The sequence below is a fragment of the Pelmatolapia mariae genome, linkage group LG14, assembly GCF_036321145.2.
Source record: "Pelmatolapia mariae isolate MD_Pm_ZW linkage group LG14, Pm_UMD_F_2, whole genome shotgun sequence".
Taxonomy (NCBI): Eukaryota; Metazoa; Chordata; class Actinopteri; order Cichliformes; family Cichlidae; genus Pelmatolapia; species Pelmatolapia mariae.
The window spans coordinates 5521623-5545224 of record NC_086239.1 but is presented as its reverse complement, the minus strand read 5'-3'; the positions used below and the strand labels follow the sequence as shown (position 1 = coordinate 5545224).

The window sequence follows — 23602 nt, the reverse complement described above, 5'->3', positions numbered from 1 at the left end:
GTGACTGCAGTAGGGAACAGGAAACAATAGAACACGTTTTATTGCATTGTCAGAAGAAAGGAGACAACTGATCAAATAGCTGGATGACATGAGAGTGAAGTTGGACTTCATTGACTTATTCTGCACAAACTCTATAAGTGAAAGATATAAGGCTGTATTTTGGTTTTAAGGTAGACCCATTTGTTTGGGAGGATTTAAATTTTTTTTCTTTTTCATTTTGGTCCACACTCCACACCAGTTGGTGGCGTTAATCCACCATTTTGCTTTTTACCATGGAGCGTGATGTCACGGGAGGGGGCATGACCACCGAGATGGCATTTTAGCAGACCAAAAAAAGGTCTAAAGGAGTGAAAGCACACGGATAGCACCAGCAATGGTACGACCTTGCTGTGTTGTCAATTGTAATGTTAGATCGGGAAGGGAATAAGTTGGAAAAGGGGCTCTATTTTTATTGTTTCCCCAACTGGAAGCAACGTGAAGGAGCTCATGTATCAGATGTTACTAAAAGAAGGTGTCTAGCCTGGACAGCAGCTGTGAGACGAGCTGATATCCAGTTTTGTACCATCCACAGATATCTGTTGGTGTGCTCCAGACATTTTCATTCAGGTAAGTTCTAAATGAGTTCATATTACTCTTTATAACCAATTAGTTTTATTTTCAATGCGCTCTGAGGTCATAGAAAAGTAGAACAAACATCCTAATGAGTGATTTTGTAGTTTTACGTTCTATTCATAGCATTGCTAATTGTTTTTCAATATTGGAGGCAAACAATATAGATGAAACAAATTCTGACTGGGTTCCAACGCTACACATGGGGCAGTGCGAAATCCCTGCTTTAAACTACATGCTAAATACCACCATGCCAATCAGATTACTTCTTCCATGTGAGGGTGAAGAGGTGACCCTTCTGGATAAGATGGCGAAGGTTTGCTGCGTTTTGGTGAACATTTGCCCAAGTGTGGTAGTAAAACCAGGGAAAAATGCTCTTGTTAAATAATCTTAAATGTCTTGTGCTGTATATGTAGTGATAAGTTTTCAAAAGAGACAGTAAATTACAGAATGCTAGTAGTGGGTGATATTATTTGAAAGTTCTCATGATTTTATGTGAACATTTTGTCATTTGTAAACTATATATGACATTGATTCTACATTGTAACTGGTGTGATGTTCCACAAAGTGGTTTTAATTAAAAGGCAAAAATTTGTTTAATTTCTTTATTCACCTTTTTAACAGCGTTAAGTACATATTCAGTGAATGCAAATTTACATGGCAAGGCACAAATGTAGACCCCATAAATAAAACAGTATGGGTTATTCAGAACAGAACTATGCTTGGAGAAATATTTTCCCATCAGTTGAGACAACTCCTCCACAGTAGCAGGTGGATTTTTTCTTTTCTGAGGAGGGCTTCTTTTACCTGTCACTAGGGATAATACGTTTATGTTTTGATTGAGAGCCTTTTTCTGGGCAGCTAAAGAGGAGAAGTCTATCTTATGGCCAACCTCTGGCTGTATCTTGGTCATAGTACCCAGCTAAACCCAGTTTGCAGGTTCATCTGTAACAGTCCTTGTGCCACGGATCAACACTGTTGTTTCTACTTCAAACAGAAGAGCAGAAACATGGGTGCAGGTCTCCGCGACTCTGGCCATACAGGTGCAGTGGGCAGCTTCAATCTTCCCTGTGATGCTAACTATGACCCATGGCTGCAATGCTGGTTCATTCAGTCTTTGAGAGTGCAGAACCTGTCATGGTCCTGGGTCGAGCGACCCAGTGTTTGAGTTTTATGTATCTTTTGTATTCATTTGTGCCTTAGGTTAGTTCACCTAGTTAATTTATGGATTGCTGTATCGTCCTGTTTCGTAGTTGTTTATGTCATATCCCCCTGTGCTGGGTCTCCTTCGTTCATGCGTCAGGTCTGTGTGGTTATGTTTAGTTCATGTCATGTCTAGTCTCCATGTTTCCTGTTTTACTTTGAAAATCTGTATTCTATGTCAGTGTATTCAGTTTCACTTCTCCTGTCCTGTCGTTAGGTTCATGTGTGTCAGCTGTGTTCCCATGTGTGGCCACTTCCCCTGATTATCCCTCATGTGTATTTAGTCTCTGTGTTTCATGCAGTCTGTACCGCGTCGTCTGTGTTATCTCCCCTACCCCTTGCCACAGTTTCCCAGCCATAGTCAGTAATCGTTTGTTTATTATTTTGTCATAGTCAAACTTCTCAGTAAGAGTCCTAGTTTCCTAGTCTTTGTTCAGGTTTCCCTCAGTTACCTTGTTGCCTTTTTGTGAGTTTTCGGCCCTCAATAAAAGGCTCGCTTTTTGTTAAAGTTCCAGTTTCGTCTCCTCGCCTCTGTCTGCTCTTGGGTCCGCTACTTACTCCACACAGTCTGCCCCGGCAGCCCGTGACAGAACCTGAAACATACACAGACAAAGTTCATTTAAAGAGAAGAACTTTAATGAGCCAAGGCTGACACACATGTGTTTTATCTACTGTCAAATCCATTTATCATAAACGTAGCAAAGAAAGTGTTTAGCAAGTTAGCACATATATGTAATTTATCTTTTTATGTATCCATCTATAGAACGCTGCATGTTATATTCTAAATCTCATTTTTTTTGTTTGTTTCTTTGTTGTTGTTGTTTTAAAATCTGCCAGCAAAAAATTAACTTAACCTTCCTCACGTGTTAGGGTCGGCACCGACCCATTTTAAATTTCAAATGCTTAAAAAAAAATCACATTTGTTTGTTGTATCAAGGCTTTTTGGCTTTGTCAGGAACCTCTATTTCTACAAAATAAAATCTTTTCACTAAATTAAAAAATTCCCTAGTTGAAATTATGACCTTGGTGTTGTTAGGGTCGGTTTTGACCCAGGTATAATATTATGAGTATAAAGCAATAATTAAAGCCAAAACTGAAATCATAAGTGCACTGTCAGCTAAAACACTGACAGCAAGCTCCTCTCCTAATCATATGAGCTTTAGGGGATTCTTATTTTGCATGTTTTTCCAGTATACCTGCACAAAAACAAAATAAAATAAAGATGGGCATGTCAAGACGTGAGGTGAATTCACTCATTTGAGTGGCCATTTGCCTTCCAGAGTGCACATTTACAACTTGCAGCATACAAAAATGAGAAGAAGATTCACAGTGAGCCAAGTTCTGGATCATATTTTTGGTGAAAATGAAGGAGAGGACACAGAGCAGCATAGCGATTCAGACGGGCAGGTTTCTAAGGAGGAAGACAATGTGGACTATCATCCAGAAGACACAGACACATCTGATCAGAGGTGGAGGTCGCTGGTGCTGAAGGTACTCCTGCTGAAAGATTCAAGTCCAAAAATGGTAAGATCTTTTGGAGCTCAGTACCTCATGATGTACATAGCAGGGCAGCTGCTGCAAATGTCATCAAAATGACCTCTGGAATCACAAGGTTTGCTCTGACCAAAGTCAGTGACATCAAGAGATGTTTTGAGCTATTTATGCCATTGTCACTAAAAAGAATCATCATTACTATGATAAACCTTGAAGGAAAAAAAGATGGCAACATGTGGAAAGATATTGATGAGGAATACCTGGATGCTTTCATTGGTGTTCTTCTTGCTGGAGTGTACAGATGCTGCAATGAGGCCACTGATAGTCTATGGGACGCATCGATAGGCAGAAATATTTTCTGGGCAACAATGTCATTTCACACATTTGATATCATTTTGATTCAAGAGTCCTCAGATTTGACAATAGAGAGACCAGACTGAGGTCTGACAATCTTGCACCCATCACGGATGTCTGGGAGAGATGGGTGCAGCTTCTTCCACTGATGTTCATCCCAGGGCCAGAGGTGACAGTGGATGAACGTCTTGTCCACTTTTCGAGGAAAATGCCCCTTCCGGCAATACATACCCAGTAAACCAGGGAAATACGGCAGAAAAATCTGGGAAGCCTGTGATGTAAAAACCAACTATGCCTGGAATGTATAGATTTTCAGAGTCAAAGCTGCGAGTGGCACCCCTGAGAAGAAACAATGAAAATGTGTGGTCCTCGATATGACCACTGGATTGCAGGGTCACAATATCAGCTGTGATATTTTATTTTATTTTATTTTTTACCAGATATGACCTCGGACAAGAACTTCACAAAGGAAACTTCACAGAGGTGTAGCTGTATCATTGGGAAGTGATAAAAAGCCCACAATTACCCATGACTATAACCAAAACAAAGGAGGAGTGGACTTTTTCTGTTTTTTCAGTTTATAGGTCTACTGTTAAAAAAAAACCCAATTTTTTTTGTCTTTTCTTTATGTAAATATCTATGGGTCGAAATTGACCTGTAACACCGTAGATGTCATTTTAGTTATTAATCTTAAAATGAAAAAATCAATAAAACAGATTTATTTAAGAGATGTGTCCTTAAATAAGGACTCAGTAATAGTCAGGTAACACAAAAACCTTTTATTTATTAATATGATTCTCTTGAGGTTAATTTTACAATTTTTTTAAATTGAAATCGAGGGGTATAGTAACAAAAAAGACTCAGAGGCCCACACCAAAAGTATTGAAACCAACATTTTCATATATAAAGAAGCCTAACAAGGTAACCAAGAGATGAGAAACAAATTGGATGATAACTTATTGTTTTTAGTGTATTTTATAGCTGATTTAATTCACGGGTCAAAACCGACCCGTTAACATAAGAGGTGATAACAGAAAGAGGAAGGCTAAAGTATGTAATGCAAGGAATTAACAACTTTCAAGAGAGAGAAAGCATAAAGTACATATACAAAAATATGTCAGGCTAAGTCAATAGCAGTTGGTCTTCAGGGTTTCTACTCCACTGCTGTTATTTCACTCGTGTCCACATTTCCAATGGATGCTATATTTGCAAGTACCTCAGCTGTGGAATTAACAAGCCTCACCCTGTGTTCCACTTGCATCCCCACCAGAGATTCTCACTATGTTCCCACATCTTCTATGCAAATCACTGCATTCAATACAGTGTTGTTAAAATTATCATGTCACGGTCACTTGAGCGTGTTTTTGAGTTTTATTTGTCTCCATGCAAATGGTCCTTCAATTCTAGCTGCAGACACATGTCCCACAGGGAGTTGTGTCATTGCATTATGTGGGAGCTCTGGAGTAAAAAAAATATCCTCAACTAGGCCCTAGCCTAAAGTAACTTTTATTTTAAATCTTTTGTGTGTGTGTGTGTGTGTGTGTGTGTGTGTGTGTGTGTGTGTGTGTGTGTGTGTGTTCCTTTCAGGAATCATATGACACACCTGGGGGGGATCTGGAGAGCCCCTGGGGTCTGAGTACCGCTCGCTAACAATCATGATCTAAAAACATTTTTCTGTAAAAAAGCATCTAATGGTGTCAATGTGGTTGTTTCATAAAAAGTTGCGGGTTTACAATTGTCATCACTGTGGGACTCAGTAGTTAGTGAAGTAAGAGTAATTTTCTGACCTTTTGTGTCGTTAATGGAAAAAGACTCATATCTGGATATTGGGTGAGCAAAGCTGGGCTAAAGCTGGGCTATACAGACTCATATCTGGATATTGGGTGAGCAAAGCTGGATATTGGAAGTAAGAGTAATTTTCTGACCTTTTCGGTCGTTAATGGAAAAATGGGTCACTAACACTCATATCTGGCTACTGGGTGAGCAAAGCTGGATATTGGGTGAGCAAAGTTGGGCTATACAGACTTCCTGGAATGTTGGTCCCAATACACAATCATTGACGTCAAAGACTGCGAAAGGAAACATGGGCTTTGCATTCCATAACTCAGTATAACCATTATAAAAAGCTCAATATCTCCATAGTTGTCCCTAGGCTCAAGCAGCTGCAAAACCTATTTTCCCAGCACGGGCGTGTTGAATTCTATAAGATAAAGCCATACATATGTATGTCTGAGTATTCTATCAAAAGTTACATCTTTCTGTATGAAGTTGCAGAAAAAGGCTTTATTTCGCCAAGACAGTGCGTTTCTCGCTATTACATGCATTTGAATGGAGTTTTAGCCCAGAACAAAGTATAGGTTTTCATTTTGTGAATAACTCGAAATTCTTAGCTCAAACAGCTGCAAAACCAATTTTGCCAGCACTGGCGTGTTAACTTGTAAAAGATAAAGCCATAAATATGTATATCTTAGTCTTCTATCAAAAGTTTCATCTGTCTGTATGAAGTTGCAGAAAAAGGCTTTATTTCGCCAAGACAGTGCGTTTCTCGCTATTACATGCATTTGAATGGAGTTCTCAACCAACAAAAAGTATAGGTTTTCATTTTGTGAATAACTCGAAAATCTTAGCTCAAGCAGCTGCAAAACCAATTTTCCCAGCACGGGCGTGTTGAATTCTATGAGATAAAGCCATACATATGTATGTCTCAGTATTCTATCAAAAGTTACATCTGTCTGTATGAAGTTGCAGAAAAAGGCTTTATTTCGCCAAGACAGTGCGTTTCTCGCTATTACATGCATTTGAATGGAGTTTTAGCCCAGAACAAAGTATAGGTTTTCATTTTGTGAATAACTCGAAATTCTTAGCTCAAACAGCTGCAAAACCAATTTTGCCAGCACGGGCGTGTTAACTTGTAAAAGATAAAGCCATAAATATGTATATCTTAGTCTTCTATCAAAAGTTTCATCTGTCTGTATGAAGTTGCAGAAAATGGCTTTATTTCGCCAAGACAGTGCGTTTCTCGCTATTACATGCATTTGAATGGAGTTCTCAACCAACACAAAGTATAGGTTTTCATTTTGTGAATAACTCGAAAATCTTAGCTCAAGTAGCTGCAAAACCTATTTTCCCAGCACGGGCGTGTTGAATTCTATGAGATAAAGCCATACATATGGATGTCTGAGTATTCTATCAAAAGTTACATCTTTCTGTATGAAGTTGCAGAAAAAGGCTTTATTTCGCCAAGACAGTGCGTTTCTCGCTATTACATGCATTTGAATGGAGTTCTAGCCCAGAACAAAGTATAGGTTTTCATTTTGTGAATAACTCGAAATTCTTAGCTCAAACAGCTGCAAAACCAATTTTGCCAGCACGGGCGTGTTGAATTCAATAAGATAAAGCCATAAATATGTATGTCTGAGTATTCTATCAAAAGTTACATCTGTCTGTATGAAGTTGCAGAAAAAGGCTTTATTTCGCCAAGACAGTGCGTTTCTCGCTATTACATGCATTTGAATGGAGTTCTAGCCCAGAACAAAGTATAGGTTTTCATTTTGTGAATAACTCGAAATTCTTAGCTCAAACAGCTGCAAAACCAATTTTGCCAGCACGGGCGTGTTGAATTCAATAAGATAAAGCTATAAATATGTATGTCTGAGTATTCTATCAAAAGTTACATCTGTCTGTATGAAGTTGCAGAAAAAGGCTTTATTTCGCCAAGACAGTGCGTTTCTCGCTATTACATGCATTTGAATGGAGTTCTAGCCCAGAACAAAGAATAGGTTTTCATTTTGTGAATAACTCGAAATTCTTAGCTCAAACAGCTGCAAAACCAATTTTGCCAGCACGGGCGTGTTAACTTGTAAAAGATAAAGCCATAAATATGTATATCTTAGTCTTCTATCAAAAGTTTCATCTGTCTGTATGAAGTTGCAGAAAATGGCTTTATTTCGCCAAGACAGTGCGTTTCTCGCTATTACATGCATTTGAATGGAGTTCTCAACCAACACAAAGTATAGGTTTTCATTTTGTGAATAACTTGAAATTCTTAGCTCAAACAGCTGCAAAACCAATTTTGCCAGCACGGGCGTGTTGAATTCAATAAGATAAAGCTATAAATATGTATGTCTCAGTCTTCTATCAAAAGTTACATCTGTCTGTATGAAGTTGCAGAAAAAGGCTTTATTTCGCCAAGACAGTGCGTTTCTCGCTATTACATGCATTTGAATGGAGTTCTAGCCCAGAACAAAGTATAGGTTTTTATTTTGTAAATAACTCGAAATTCTTAGCTCAAACAGCTGCAAAACCAATTTTGCCAGCACTGGCGTGTTAACTTGTAAAAGATAAAGCCATAAATATGTATATCTTAGTCTTCTATCAAAAGTTTCATCTGTCTGTATGAAGTTGCAGAAAATGGCTTTATTTCGCCAAGACAGTGCGTTTCTCGCTATTACATGCATTTGAATGGAGTTCTCAACCAACACAAAGTATAGGTTTTCATTTTGTGAATAACTCGAAAATCTTAGCTCAAGTAGCTGCAAAACCTATTTTCCCAGCACGGGCGTGTTGAATTCTATGAGATAAAGCCATAAATATGTATGTCTGAGTATTCTATCAAAAGTTACATCTGTCTGTATGAAGTTGCAGAAAAAGGCTTTATTTCGCCAAGACAGTGCGTTTCTCGCTATTACATGCATTTGAATGGAGTTCTAGCCCAGAACAAAGTATAGGTTTTCATTTTGTGAATAACTCGAAATTCTTAGCTCAAACAGCTGCAAAACCAATTTTGCCAGCACGGGCGTGTTGAATTCAATAAGATAAAGCTATAAATATGTATGTCTGAGTATTCTATCAAAAGTTACATCTGTCTGTATGAAGTTGCAGAAAAAGGCTTTATTTCGCCAAGACAGTGCGTTTCTCGCTATTACATGCATTTGAATGGAGTTCTAGCCCAGAACAAAGTATAGGTTTTCATTTTGTGAATAACTCGAAAATCTTAGCTCAAGTAGCTGCAAAACCTATTTTCCCAGCACGGGCGTGTTGAATTCTATAAGATAAAGCCATAAATATGTATGTCTGAGTATTCTAAAAGTTACACCTGTCTGTATGAAGTTGCAGAAAAAGGCTTTATTTCGCCAAGACAGTGCGTTTCTCGCTATTACATGCATTTGAATGGAGTTCTAGCCAAGAACAAAGTATAGGTTTTCATTTTGTGAATAACTCGAAATTCTTAGCTCAAACAGCTGCAAAACCTATTTTCCCAGCACGGGCGTGTTGAATTCTATAAGATAAAGCCATAAATATGTATGTCTGAGTATTCTATCAAAAGTTACATCTGTCTGTATGAAGTTGCAGAAAAAGGCTTTATTTCGCCAAGACAGTGCGTTTCTCGCTATTACATGCATTTGAATGGAGTTCTAGCCCAGAACAAAGTATAGGTTTTCATTTTGTGAATAACTCGAAATTCTTAGCTCAAACAGCTGCAAAACCAATTTTGCCAGCACGGGCGTGTTAACTTGTAAAAGATAAAGCCATAAATATGTATATCTTAGTCTTCTATCAAAAGTTTCATCTGTCTGTATGAAGTTGCAGAAAATGGCTTTATTTCGCCAAGACAGTGCGTTTCTCGCCATTACATGCATTTGAATGGAGTTCTCAACCAACACAAAGTATAGGTTTTCATTTTGTGAATAACTCGAAAATCTTAGCTCAAGTAGCTGCAAAACCTATTTTCCCAGCACGGGCGTGTTGAATTCTATAAGATAAAGCCATACATATGTATGTCTGAGTATTCTATCAAAAGTTACATCTTTCTGTATGAAGTTGCAGAAAAAGGCTTTATTTCGCCAAGACAGTGCGTTTCTCGCTATTACATGCATTTGAATGGAGTTCTAGCCCAGAACAAAGTATAGGTTTTCATTTTGTGAATAACTCGAAATTCTTAGCTCAAACAGCTGCAAAACCAATTTTGCCAGCACGGGCGCGTTGAATTCTATAAGATAAAGCCATAAATATGTATGTCTGAGTATTCTAAAAGTTACACCTGTCTGTATGAAGTTGCAGAAAAAGGCTTTATTTCGCCAGGACAGTGCGTTTCTCGCTATTACATGCATTTGAATGGAGTTCTAGCCCAGAACAAAGTATAGGTTTTCATTTTGTGAATAACTCAAAATTATTAGCTCAAACAGCTGCAAAACCAATTTTGCCAGCACTGGCGTGTTAACTTGTAAAAGATAAAGCCATAAATATGTATGTCTGAGTATTCTATCAAAAGTTACATCTGTCTGTATGAAGTTGCAGAAAAAGGCTTTATTTCGCCAAGACAGTGCGTTTCTCGCTATTACATGCATTTGAATGGAGTTCTAGCCCAGAACAAAGTATAGGTTTTCATTTTGTGAATAACTCGAAATTCTTAGCTCAAACAGCTGCAAAACCAATTTTGCCAGCACTGGCGTGTTAACTTGTAAAAGATAAAGCCATAAATATGTATGTCTGAGTATTCTATCAAAAGTTACATCTGTCTGTATGAAGTTGCAGAAAAAGGCTTTATTTCGCCAAGACAGTGCGTTTCTCGCTATTACATGCATTTGAATGGAGTTCTAGCCCAGAACAAAGTATAGGTTTTCATTTTGTGAATAACTCGAAATTTTTAGCTCAAACAGCTGCAAAACCTATTTTCCCAGCACGGGCGCGTTGAATTCTATAAGATAAAGCCATAAATATGTATGTCTGAGTATTCTAAAAGTTACACCTGTCTGTATGAAGTTGCAGAAAAAGGCTTTATTTCGCCAAGACAGTGCGTTTGTCGCTATTACATGCATTTGAATGGAGTTCTAGCCCAGAACAAAGTATAGGTTTTCATTTTGTGAATAACTCGAAATTCTTAGCTCAAACAGCTGCAAAACCAATTTTGCCAGCACTGGCGTGTTGAATTCAATAAGATAAAGCCATAAATATGTATGTCTGAGTATTCTATCAAAAGTTACATCTGTCTGTATGAAGTTGCAGGAAAAGGCTTTATTTCGCCAAGACAGTGCGTTTCTCGCTATTGCATGCATTTGAATGGAGTTCTAGCCCAGCGCAAAGAATAGGTTTTCATTTTGTGAATAACTCGAAAATCTTAGCTCAAACAGCTGCAAAACCAATTTTGCCAGCACTGGCGTGTTAACTTGTAAAAGATAAAGCCATAAATATGTATGTCTGAGTATTCTATCAAAAGTTACATCTGTCTGAATGAAGTTGCAGAAAAAGGCTTTATTTCGCCAAGACAGTGCGTTTCTCGCTATTACATGCATTTGAATGGAGTTCTAGCCCAGAACAAAGTATAGGTTTTCATTTTGTGAATAACTCGAAAATCTTAGCTCAAGTAGCTGCAGAACCTATTTCCCAGCACGGGCGTGTTGAATTCTATGAGATAAAGCCATACATATGTATGTCTGAGTATTCTATCAAAAGTTACATCTGTCTGTATGAAGTTGCAGAAAAAGGCTTTATTTCGCCAAGACAGTGCGTTTTTCGCTATTACATGCATTTGAATGGAGTTCTAGCCCAGAACAAAGTATAGGTTTTCATTTTGTGAATAACTCGAAATTCTTAGCTCAAACAGCTGCAAAACCAATTTTGCCGGCACTGGCGTGTTAACTTGTAAAAGATAAAGCCATAAATATGTATATCTTAGTCTTCTATCAAAAGTTTCATCTGTCTGTATGAAGTTGCAGAAAATGGCTTTATTTCGCCAAGACAGTGCGTTTCTCGCTATTACATGCATTTGAATGGAGTTCTCAACCAACACAAAGTATAGGTTTTCATTTTGTGAATAACTCGAAAATCTTAGCTCAAGCAGCTGCAAAACCAATTTTGCCAGCACGGGCGTGTTGAATTCAATAAGATAAAGCTATAAATATGTATGTCTGAGTATTCTATCAAAAGTTACATCTGTCTGTATGAAGTTGCAGAAAAAGGCTTTATTTCGCCAAGACAGTGCGTTTCTCGCTATTACATGCATTTGAATGGAGTTCTAGCCCAGAACAAAGAATAGGTTTTCATTTTGTGAATAACTCGAAATTCTTAGCTCAAACAGCTGCAAAACCAATTTTGCCAGCACTGGCGTGTTAACTTGTAAAAGATAAAGCCATAAATATGTATGTCTGAGTATTCTATCAAAAGTTACATCTGTCTGTATGAAGTTGCAGAAAAAGGCTTTATTTCGCCAAGACAGTGCGTTTCTCGCTATTACATGCATTTGAATGGAGTTGTAGCCCAGAACAAAGTATAGGTTTTCATTTTGTGAATAACTCGAAAATCTTAGCTCAAGTAGCTGCAGAACCTATTTCCCAGCACGGGCGTGTTGAATTCTATGAGATAAAGCCATACATATGTATGTCTGAGTATTCTATCAAAAGTTACATCTGTCTGTATGAAGTTGCAGAAAATGGCTTTATTTCGCCAAGACAGTGCGTTTCTCGCTATTACATGCATTTGAATGGAGTTCTAGCCCAGAACAAAGTATAGGTTTTCATTTTGTGAATAACTCGAAAATCTTAGCTCAAGCAGCTGCAAAACCAATTTTCCCAGCACGGGCGTGTTGAAATCTGTGAGATAAAGCCATACATATGTATGTCTGAGTATTCTATCAAAAGTTACATCTGTCTGTATGAAGTTGCAGAAAAAGGCTTTATTTCGCCAAGACAGTGCGTTTCTCGCTATTACATGCATTTGAATGGAGTTCTAGCCCAGAACAAAGTATAGGTTTTCATTTTGTGAATAACTCGAAATTCTTAGCTCAAACAGCTGCAAAACCAATTTTGCCAGCACGGGCGTGTTGAATTCAATAAGATAAAGCCATAAATATGTATGTCTGAGTATTCTATCAAAAGTTACATCTGTCTGTATGAAGTTGCAGAAAAAGGCTTTATTTCGCCAAGACAGTGCGTTTCTCGCTATTACATGCATTTGAATGGAGTTCTAGCCCAGAACAAAGTATAGGTTTTCATTTTGTGAATAACTCGAAATTCTTAGCTCAAACAGCTGCAAAACCTATTTTCCCAGCACGGGCGCGTTGAATTCTATAAGATAAAGCCATAAATATGTATGTCTGAGTATTCTAAAAGTTACACCTGTCTGTATGAAGTTGCAGAAAAAGGCTTTATTTCGCCAAGACAGTGCGTTTCTCGCTATTACATGCATTTGAATGGAGTTCTAGCCCAGAACAAAGTATAGGTTTTCATTTTGTGAATAACTCAAAATTCTTAGCTCAAACAGCTGCAAAACCTATTTTGCCAGCACTGGCGTGTTAACTTGTAAAAGATAAAGCCATAAATATGTATGTCTGAGTATTCTATCAAAAGTTACATCTGTCTGTATGAAGTTGCAGAAAAAGGCTTTATTTCGCCAAGACAGTGCGTTTCTCGCTATTACATGCATTTGAATGGAGTTCTAGCCCAGAACAAAGTATAGGTTTTCATTTTGTGAATAACTCGAAAATCTTAGCTCAAACAGCTGCAAAACCAATTTTGCCAGCACGGGCGTGTTGAATTCAATAAGATAAAGCCATAAATATGTATGTCTGAGTATTCTATCAAAAGTTACATCTGTCTGTATGAAGTTGCAGAAAAAGGCTTTATTTCGCCAAGACAGTGCGTTTCTCGCTATTACATGCATTTGAATGGAGTTCTAGCCCAGAACAAAGTATAGGTTTTCATTTTGTGAATAACTCGAAATTCTTAGCTCAAACAGCTGCAAAACCAATTTTGCCAGCACTGGCGTGTTAACTTGTAAAAGATAAAGCCATAAATATGTATATCTTAGTCTTCTATCAAAAGTTTCATCTGTCTGTATGAAGTTGCAGAAAATGGCTTTATTTCGCCAAGACAGTGCGTTTCTCGCTATTACATGCATTTGAATGGAGTTCTCAACCAACACAAAGTATAGGTTTTCATTTTGTGAATAACTCGAAAATCTTAGCTCAAGTAGCTGCAAAACCTATTTTCCCAGCACGGGCGTGTTGAATTCTATAAGATAAAGCCATACATATGTATGTCTGAGTATTCTATCAAAAGTTACATCTTTCTGTATGAAGTTGCAGAAAAAGGCTTTATTTCGCCAAGACAGTGCGTTTCTCGCTATTACATGCATTTGAATGGAGTTCTAGCCCAGAACAAAGTATAGGTTTTCATTTTGTGACTAACTCGAAATTCTTAGCTCAAACAGCTGCAAAACCTATTTTCCCAGCACGGGCACGTTGAATTCTATAAGATAAAGCCATAAATATGTATGACTGAGTATTCTAAAAGTTACACCTGTCTGTATGAAGTTGCAGAAAAAGGCTTTATTTCGCCAAGACAGTGCGTTTCTCGCTATTACATGCATGTGAATGGAGTTCTCAACCAACACAAAGTATAGGTTTTCATTTTGTGAATAACTCGAAAATCTTAGCTCAAGTAGCTGCAAAACCTATTTTCCCAGCACGGGCGTGTTGAATTCTATAAGATAAAGCCATACATATGTATGTCTGAGTATTCTATCAAAAGTTACATCTTTCTGTATGAAGTTGCAGAAAAAGGCTTTATTTCGCCAAGACAGTGCGTTTCTCGCTATTACATGCATTTGAATGGAGTTCTAGCCCAGAACAAAGTATAGGTTTTCATTTTGTGAATAACTCGAAATTCTTAGCTCAAACAGCTGCAAAACCAATTTTGCCAGCACGGGCGCGTTGAATTCTATAAGATAAAGCCATAAATATGTATGTCTGAGTATTCTAAAAGTTACACCTGTCTGTATGAAGTTGCAGAAAAAGGCTTTATTTCGCCAGGACAGTGCGTTTCTCGCTATTACATGCATTTGAATGGAGTTCTAGCCCAGAACAAAGTATAGGTTTTCATTTTGTGAATAACTCAAAATTCTTATCTCAAACAGCTGCAAAACCAATTTTGCCAGCACTGGCGTGTTAACTTGTAAAAGATAAAGCCATAAATATGTATGTCTGAGTATTCTATCAAAAGTTACATCTTTCTATATGAAGTTGCAGAAAAAGGCTTTATTTCGCCAAGACAGTGCGTTTCTCGCTATTACATGCATTTGAATGGAGTTCTAGCCCAGAACAAAGTATAGGTTTTCATTTTGTGACTAACTCGAAATTCTTAGCTCAAACAGCTGCAAAACCTATTTTCCCAGCACGGGCACGTTGAATTCTATAAGATAAAGCCATAAATATGTATGTCTGAGTATTCTAAAAGTTACACCTGTCTGTATGAAGTTGCAGAAAAAGGCTTTATTTCGCCAGGACAGTGCGTTTCTCGCTATTACATGCATTTGAATGGAGTTCTAGCCCAGAACAAAGTATAGGTTTTCATTTTGTGAATAACTCAAAATTCTTATCTCAAACAGCTGCAAAACCAATTTTGCCAGCACTGGCGTGTTAACTTGTAAAAGATAAAGCCATAAATATGTATGTCTGAGTATTCTATCAAAAGTTACATCTTTCTGTATGAAGTTGCAGAAAAAGGCTTTATTTCGCCAAGACAGTGCGTTTCTCGCTATTACATGCATTTGAATGGAGTTCTAGCCCAGAACAAAGTATAGGTTTTCATTTTGTGACTAACTCGAAATTCTTAGCTCAAACAGCTGCAAAACCTATTTTCCCAGCACGGGCACGTTGAATTCTATAAGATAAAGCCATAAATATGTATGTCTGAGTATTCTAAAAGTTACACCTGTCTGTATGAAGTTGCAGAAAAAGGCTTTATTTCGCCAAGACAGTGCGTTTCTCGCTATTACATGCATTTGAATGGAGTTCTCAACCAACACAAAGTATAGGTTTTCATTTTGTGAATAACTCGAAATTCTTAGCTCAAACAGCTGCAAAACCAATTTTGCCAGCACGGGCGCGTTGAATTCTATAAGATAAAGCCATAAATATGTATGTCTGAGTATTCTAAAAGTTACACCTGTCTGTATGAAGTTGCAGAAAAAGGCTTTATTTCGCCAGGACAGTGCGTTTCTCGCTATTACATGCATTTGAATGGAGTTCTAGCCCAGAACAAAGTATAGGTTTTCATTTTGTGAATAACTCAAAATTCTTATCTCAAACAGCTGCAAAACCAATTTTGCCAGCACTGGCGTGTTAACTTGTAAAAGATAAAGCCATAAATATGTATGTCTGAGTATTCTATCAAAAGTTACATCTGTCTGTATGAAGTTGCAGAAAAAGGCTTTATTTCGCCAAGACAGTGCGTTTCTCGCTATTACATGCATTTGAATGGAGTTCTAGCCCAGAACAAAGTATAGGTTTTCATTTTGTGAATAACTCGAAAATCTTAGCTCAAGTAGCTGCAGAACCTATTTTCCCAGCACGGGCGTGTTGAATTCTATAAGATAAAGCCATACATGCCTTAGTAGTAATGCTATAACATAACAGATATACTGTGATTTTCCAAACATAGAATGTTTTTGCACAAATACTACAATTTCACTCAAATACTATGCCTTAGTAGTAATACTATAACATCACAGATATATGATGAATTTGCAGACGTTCTGGTTTTACACAAATAATATAATGTGGCAGTATACTATGTTTTAGCACAAATACTATGATTTGCTGTAAATACTATGATTTGGCACATATACTATATTCAGCACATATACTATAACAAAACAGAAAGTCTACGACTTAGTAGTAATACTATAACATAATAGATATACTATGATTTTGCAGACAGTCTATGTTTTTGCACAACTAGCACAATATGGCAGAAATACTATGATTTGGCACAAGTACTATGATTTAGTACAAATACGATGATTTGGCAATAATACTGGGTTTTAGCAAAACTACTGAGATTTGGGTGAAATACTATGATTTAGAAGAAATACTATGACTTCGTACAAGTACAATGTTTTGGTTCGAATAATATGATTTGCAAAAAATAATGATTTGGCACAAGTACCACGATTTAGTACAAATACTATGATTTCACTCAAATACTATGAAATTGCAGTAATACTATGATATTGAAGGAATACTATGATTTGTTAGAAATAATATGCCTTAGTAGTAATACTATAACATAATAGATATACTGTGATTTTTCAGACATAGTATGTTTTTGCAAAAATACTACGATTTCGCTCAAATACTATGAAATTGCAGTAATACTATGATATTGAAGGAATACTATGATTTGGTAGAAATACCATGCCTTAGTACTAGTAAGTTTGTTTTATTGCACAAATACTACAATTTGGCAGAAAAACTATGTTTGGGCACAAATATTATGATTTGCTATAAATGCTATGATTTGGCACATATACTATAATCAGCAGATATACTATAACATAACAGAAATTCTACGACTTAGTAGTAATACTATAACATAACAGAAATTTTAACTGGCCACAAATAACATGATTTGGCACAAATACGATGATATGGCAAAAATACTATGATTGGGTACAAATACTATGATTTGGCATAAGTACTATGACTTAGTAGAAATACTATGATTTGGCACAAATACTATGATTTAGCAGAAATACTATGTTTTAACATGAATTATATCTTTTGACAGAAATTTCTGCTAAAAGGTACTATTTCTGCTTTTTAGCAGAAATACTGTAATTTTGCATAAATACTATGATTTGGGATAAATACTATGATTTGGCAGATATACTGTATTCAGCAAATATACTATACCATAACAGACATTCCTCCACTTAGTAGTAATACTATAACATAAAATAAATATTATGGTTTTGCCCCAAAACCATGATTTCGCACAAACACCATGATTTTTCCAAAATACTATGATTTAGCAGAAATACTATGATTAAGCAGAAATACTATGATTGAGCAGAAGTACTAAGATGTAGTAGAAGTACTAATACTATTATGGAGGAGTAATACTTTAACATGGGAGAAATATTGATACACACACACAGAGAGCAAAGTGTGCAGAGGCTGTTAAGAGTCTGGGCTTGGCATATCTAGGTCAGCTAAATTGGCTGCACCTGCTGTAATCAGCCCTTACACACACAGACACAGAGAGAGCTATGGGTTTTCTTCAGTGTATTTCTCACATTCAGGACTCCCCTCGAACAAATGGCCATAATTTCCTAACCGTAGGGGCTAGAACGCTCATTCTGACACCGTTTTGTTCAGAAGAGATGGGGGAATCTGCAGGTCTTCATAATTCAGAGAAAAGATATAAATTATTGAAGATATATGACTTGTAATACACTGTAACTGAGTAGAGGCAAAGCAAAACTGCCTTGATTTGCCCTCAAACAACGTTTTGTAACTCTAAATCTATATGGAGCATCAAAATCATTCTTTCACCGTAAGAAACAGCAGGCTTTGGTGAACAGTCATGGAAATTTTCAGGTCTCTGTTGAAATCCATCAAAAAGATATGACGAGAGAAAAAAGTGCCTCATTTCCAGAGTTTGAAATCTGAAGAAATCTGAGCCAGGGACAAATTTCCTATCCTCAAACAAGTGTAATTCATGGCCAAACGGTAATAGGTGAGGAAAAAATTCTTGAATTGTGAGCATCAGGGATGTCTGAAGATATATTGGCACAAGCCTCATGTCTCCACTTTGTTTTGTTAAGGAGATATGACGATTTGAAAATGCCTCTCATTAGAGAAATCCAGCGCTGATTTTGAACAAACTCTCCATAGAGTTTCAATGGAGCGTTTTCAAACTTTGTGTTGGTCTGAGGAGATTTGCCAAAATTCTATAAATCCCACAACAATGATAGTGACATTTTCTGAAAGCCAGCAAAAATATCTACGTGTTGATATATATTTTGTGGGGGTTGAGTGGAAATTGAGCGAGTAGCAAGAAGTTGTTCAGACATGAAGAGAAAATTCAGAAAGGACAAGTGCACACTCTGAGTTAATTGCATAGCAACCATAACAACGCATGTATTTTCTGAAAAATCACAATTTTGCAACTGAAAACTTAAAGAGGTATAAGATTAAAATGGTAGAAGATCTGAAAACGCTGAATCATACAGGAATAGCCCAATAATCTGAGAACATTTTAAAGTTTGAATGGAGTTTCTAGGTGAAAGTATGAGGAAGTAGTGAAGTTTCAAAAACAAGCAAGTTTTAGCAGAATTTCTGAAGATTTCCATTCATTTCAATGGGACAAATTAAAGGAAAAAAGTGTAATATTTTAAAAAGTATAATAGTAATAAACACCAAAAGTCATAGCCGGAAAGAGCAGAATAAGCAGAACAGTATAGAGTTTGAACTGAGAAAATCGGCTGAAAACTGAGGAAGTAGTTAAGTGCCGAAAAACGTACGGAAGCAACTAGTAAATAGTGGAATAAAGAATAAAGAGAAACAGGAACTCAATAGTGTGGAAGCCCTTTTAGGGCATCCACACAATAATAATAAAGAATAAAGAGAAACAGGAAAACAATAGTGTGGATGCCTTAAAGCATCCACACAATAAAGAATAAAGAGAAACAGGAAAACAATAGTGTGGATGCCTTAAAGCATCCACACAATAAAGTATAAAGTATAAAGAACTAGAAAAATTTGCATTTCCCGCGAAAATGCTGTGTGGATGCCTTAACGCTGAAGCTGTCTGCTGAAAAGCTGAAAACGATGAAAAGTTGCAAAAAGTTGTATGGTGGTGAAAACAAAATGTCACCATGAGCAGGATTCGAACCTGGCCCTCCGGAGCTCCAGGCAGCTACTCAACTCACTGAGCCAAACTGATTCTCACAAAGAGGAGGTGGACAGACTGACAATCCTGCTGAAATCAGCAGAAGCTGCTGAGAATTGTGCTGATAAGAGGTGAAAAGGCTGAAAATATTGCAGAAAAGAGGTGACTCAGCAGAATTTCTGCAGAAAAGAGGGAAAGAAGCAGAACGTTGCGCTGAAAAGAGGTGAATCAGCAGAATTTCTGCTGAAAAGAGGCAGAAGGTTCTGTATGTAGAAGAAAAAACACTGTTGAACCATGTGTGAAATAAATAAAGAAATGAAATGAAAGAACAACCTGGTTCTGCTCAGATTCACCAATCAGAGGTACTGCCTCTGTCTGCTTCATCAGGCTGTGTTGTTTCTGCCATGGAGTGTTAGAAAAGCTGCTAAAATCATGCAACTTTGCAACTACTCATCTCACTGACCCAAACTCATTCTCACAAAGAAGAGGTGGACAGACTGACAATTCTGCTGAAATTAGCAGAAGCTGCTGAGCATTGTGCTGCTAAGAGGTGAAATTGCTGAAAATTTTGCAGAAAAGAGGTGAATCAGCAGAATTTCTGCAAAAAAGAGACAAAGAAGCAGAACGTTGCGCTGAAAAGAGGTGAATCAGCAGAATTTCTGCTGAAAAGAGGCAGAACAACCTGGTTCTGCTCAAATTCACCAATCAGAGGTACTGCCTTTATCTGCTTCATCAGGCTGTGTACTTGTATGTATTTCTGCCATGGAGCGTTAAGAAGAATCTGAGGTCCATATTAGAAAAACTGCTAAAATGGGGTGAAAAAAATGAAAATTTTGCTGAAAGGGGGTGAAGAAGCTAAAGTATACCAAATCATATACACAAACACTATTTGTGCCAAAACATAGTATTTCTGCCATATTGTGGTATTTGTGCCACAAAAGTTACTACATTACAACATGAATTCGGATTAAAGATGAAAGAAACTGTCAACAAATTCCTCCACTACAAACCAGTCTGATACCACTTCTTTGCAGTGTTCACGTTTACTAAGGCACTACCCAAAAGGCGCCACAAGAGGGCACTCCAACACAAGAGATGACCTATGTACACTGATGCACTTAGTAACAGTCAGCCTCCTACTTAGCCACTACGTAATACAGCGATATTACAGTGTACAAATTCACATAAATTTGTAGGGGGAACAAACAAAGCAGGAATAAGCCCAAAACAATAAAATAACTGGGCTGCCATAGCTATCGCTAACTAGCACATACGCTAAAGATAACTAAAACCAATACACACAAGTAGCAGGGTAAACATCTTAAGCATGGAACATTAACTCACGTTTATGTGACACACACCATCCCCAACAAATACAGGATGGGCTATTTGCTCCCCTTCCCAGCAGCTCTCTTCTCAATCGTTAGCCCAGGAACGAAGGAAGACCATCTAGCTCAGAAGTCCCATGAATTCCCTCACTGCTCAGAGGCTGCTGGGTAATGAAGTTCACAATAGCACAGGTTTTTCTACAAGCACAAATACTATAACATAGCAGAAGTACTGTGATTTTGTTGGAATACTATGCTTTAGGACAAATACTATGATTTGGCAGAAATACTATGTTTTAGGACATATACTATGATTTGGCTCAAATACTATGATATAGCAGCAATACTATGTTTTGGCACAAATACTATAATTGAGTGCAAGTACTTTAAGATAACAGAAATACTATGATTTAGCAGAAATACAATGTTTTTGCAGAAACACTGTAATTTCACTCAAATACTTTGAAATAGCCGTAATACTATGATTTGGCAGAACAGAAACAGAAATTCTACGACTTAGTAGTAATACTATAACATAACAGAAATATTAATTGGGCACAAATACTATAATTTGGCACAAGTACCATGTTTTGGTCAAATCCCATAATTTGGCACAAATACTATGATTTGGCAGACACTATGATTTAGCAGAGATAATATGATTTGGCAGAAATACTAAACTTTGGCACAAATATTATAATTGAGTACTTTAAGATGAGAGAAATACTATGATTTAGCAGAAATACAATGTTTTTGCAGAAACACTGTAATTTCACTCAAATACTATGAAATAGCAGTAATACTATGATTTGGCAGAAACACTATGTTTCAGTACAAATACTATGACAAAGCAAAAATACTATGACTTAGAAGTAATACTATAACAAAAGGGATTCCTCAAAATACTATGAAATTGCAGTAATTCTATGATTTGGCAGAAATACTGTACTTTGTACAAATACAATGCTTTGGTACAAATACTATATTTTGATTTGAATACTATGATTTGGCACGAGTAGTATGATTTAGTACAAATACTACGAATTGGCAGAAATACTGTGACTTAGTAGTAATACTATAACACAACAGATATACTGTGATGTTGAAGACGTTTTTGCACATGTGCTACGATTTCGCTCAAATACTATGAAATTGCAGTAATACTTTGAAGGAATACTATGATTTGGTAGAAATACTATGCCTTAGTAGTAATACTATAACATAACAGATATACTATGATTTTGCAGACAGTCTATGTTTTTGCACAACTAGCACAATGATTTGGCACAAATACTATGTTTCAGTACAAATACTATGATTTGGCAATAATACTTCGTTTCAGCACAACTACTGAGATTTGATTGAAATACTATGATTTAGAAGAAATACTATGACTTCGTACAAATACTACTATGTTTTGGTTCGAATACTATGATTTGCAAAAAATACGATGATTTGGCACAAGTACCATGATTTAGTACAAATACTTCGAATTGGCAGAAATACTGTGACTTACTAGTAATACTTTAACATAACAGATATACTGTGATGTGTTTGGCACATATACTATAATCAGCAGATATACTATAACATAACAGACATTCCTCCACTTAGTAGTAATCTCATCACATGAAATTTATATTATGATTTGGCCCCAAAACCATGATTTGGCACAAATACCATGATTTCTCAAAAATACTATGATTTAGCAGAAATACTATGATTGAGCAGAAGTACTAAGATGTAGTAGAAGTACTTTGATTTAGCAGAAATACTATTATGGAGGAGTAATACTTTAACATGGGAGAAATATTGATACACACACACATACACAGAGTCTAAAGGGAACAGTGGCTGTTAAGAGTCTGGGCTTGGTATAGCTAGGTCAGCTAAATTGGCTGCACCTGCTGTAATCAGCACTTACACACACAGACAGAGAGAAGTATGAGTTTTCTTCAGTGTATTTCTTACATTCAGGATTCTCCTCGAACAAATGGCCATAATTTCCTAACCGTAGGGGCTAGAACACTCATTCTGACACCGTTTTGTTCAGAAGAGATGGGGGAATCTGCAGGTCTTCATAATTCAGAGATAAAATATAAATTATTGAAGATATATGACGTGTAATACACTGTAACTGAGTAGAGGCAAAGCAAAACTGTCTTGACTTGCCCTCAAACAATGTTTTGTAACTCTAAATCTATATGGAGCATCAAAATCATTCTTTCACCGTAAGAAACAGCAGGCTTTGGTAAACAGTCATGGAAATTTTCAGGTCTCTGTGGAAATCCATCAAAAAGATCTGATGAGAGAAAAAAGTGCCTCATTTCCAGAGTTTGAAATCTGAAGAAATCTGAGCGAGGTACAAATTTCCTACCCTCAAATAAGTGTAATTCATGGCCAAACGGTAATAGGTGAGAAAAAAATTCTTGAATTGTGAGCATCAGGAGTGTCTGAAGATATATTTGCACAAGCCTCATGTCTCCACTTTGTTTCGTTAAGGAGATATGACAATTTGAAAATGCCTCTCATTAGAGAAATCCAGCGGTGATTTTGAACAAACTCTCCATTGACTTTCTGTGGAGACTGTTCAGACTTTGTGTTGCTCTGAGGAGATTTGCAAAACATCTGTAGGTCCCACAACAATGATAGTCACATTTTCTGAAAGCCAGCAAAAATACCTACGTTTTGATGTATAATTTGTGGGGGTTGAGTGGAAATTGAGCGATTAGCAAGAAGTTGTTCAGACATGAAGAGAAAATTCAGAAAGGACAAGTGCACACTCTGAGTTAATTGCATAGCAACCATAACAATGCATGTATTTTCTGAAAAATCACAATTTTGCAACTGAAAACTTGAAGAGGTATAAAATTAAAATGGTAGAAGATCTGAAAAAGCTGAATCATACAGGAATAGCCCAATAATCTGAGAACATTTTAAAGT

General features: G+C 36.8%; 1 protein-coding gene across 7 annotated transcripts in view; it reads left to right on the top strand.

Annotated features, from left to right (window-relative positions):
• Window positions 1-243: 243 nt before the first annotated feature.
• fat3a (FAT atypical cadherin 3a) overlaps window positions 244-23602 on the top strand; it is a 335255-nt gene continuing 311896 nt past the window's right edge. For 5 of the 7 annotated variants that reach the window (XM_063492471.1, XM_063492469.1, XM_063492470.1 and 2 more), the window contains exon 1: window positions 247-606. In XM_063492471.1, the coding sequence (XP_063348541.1) occupies window positions 405-606 (202 nt within the window). In that variant the 5' untranslated portion in view covers window positions 247-404. Of the gene's footprint in view, window positions 607-23602 lie in introns of all 7 variants that reach the window. The other 2 variants (XM_063492475.1, XM_063492474.1) reach the window with 2 other exon arrangements.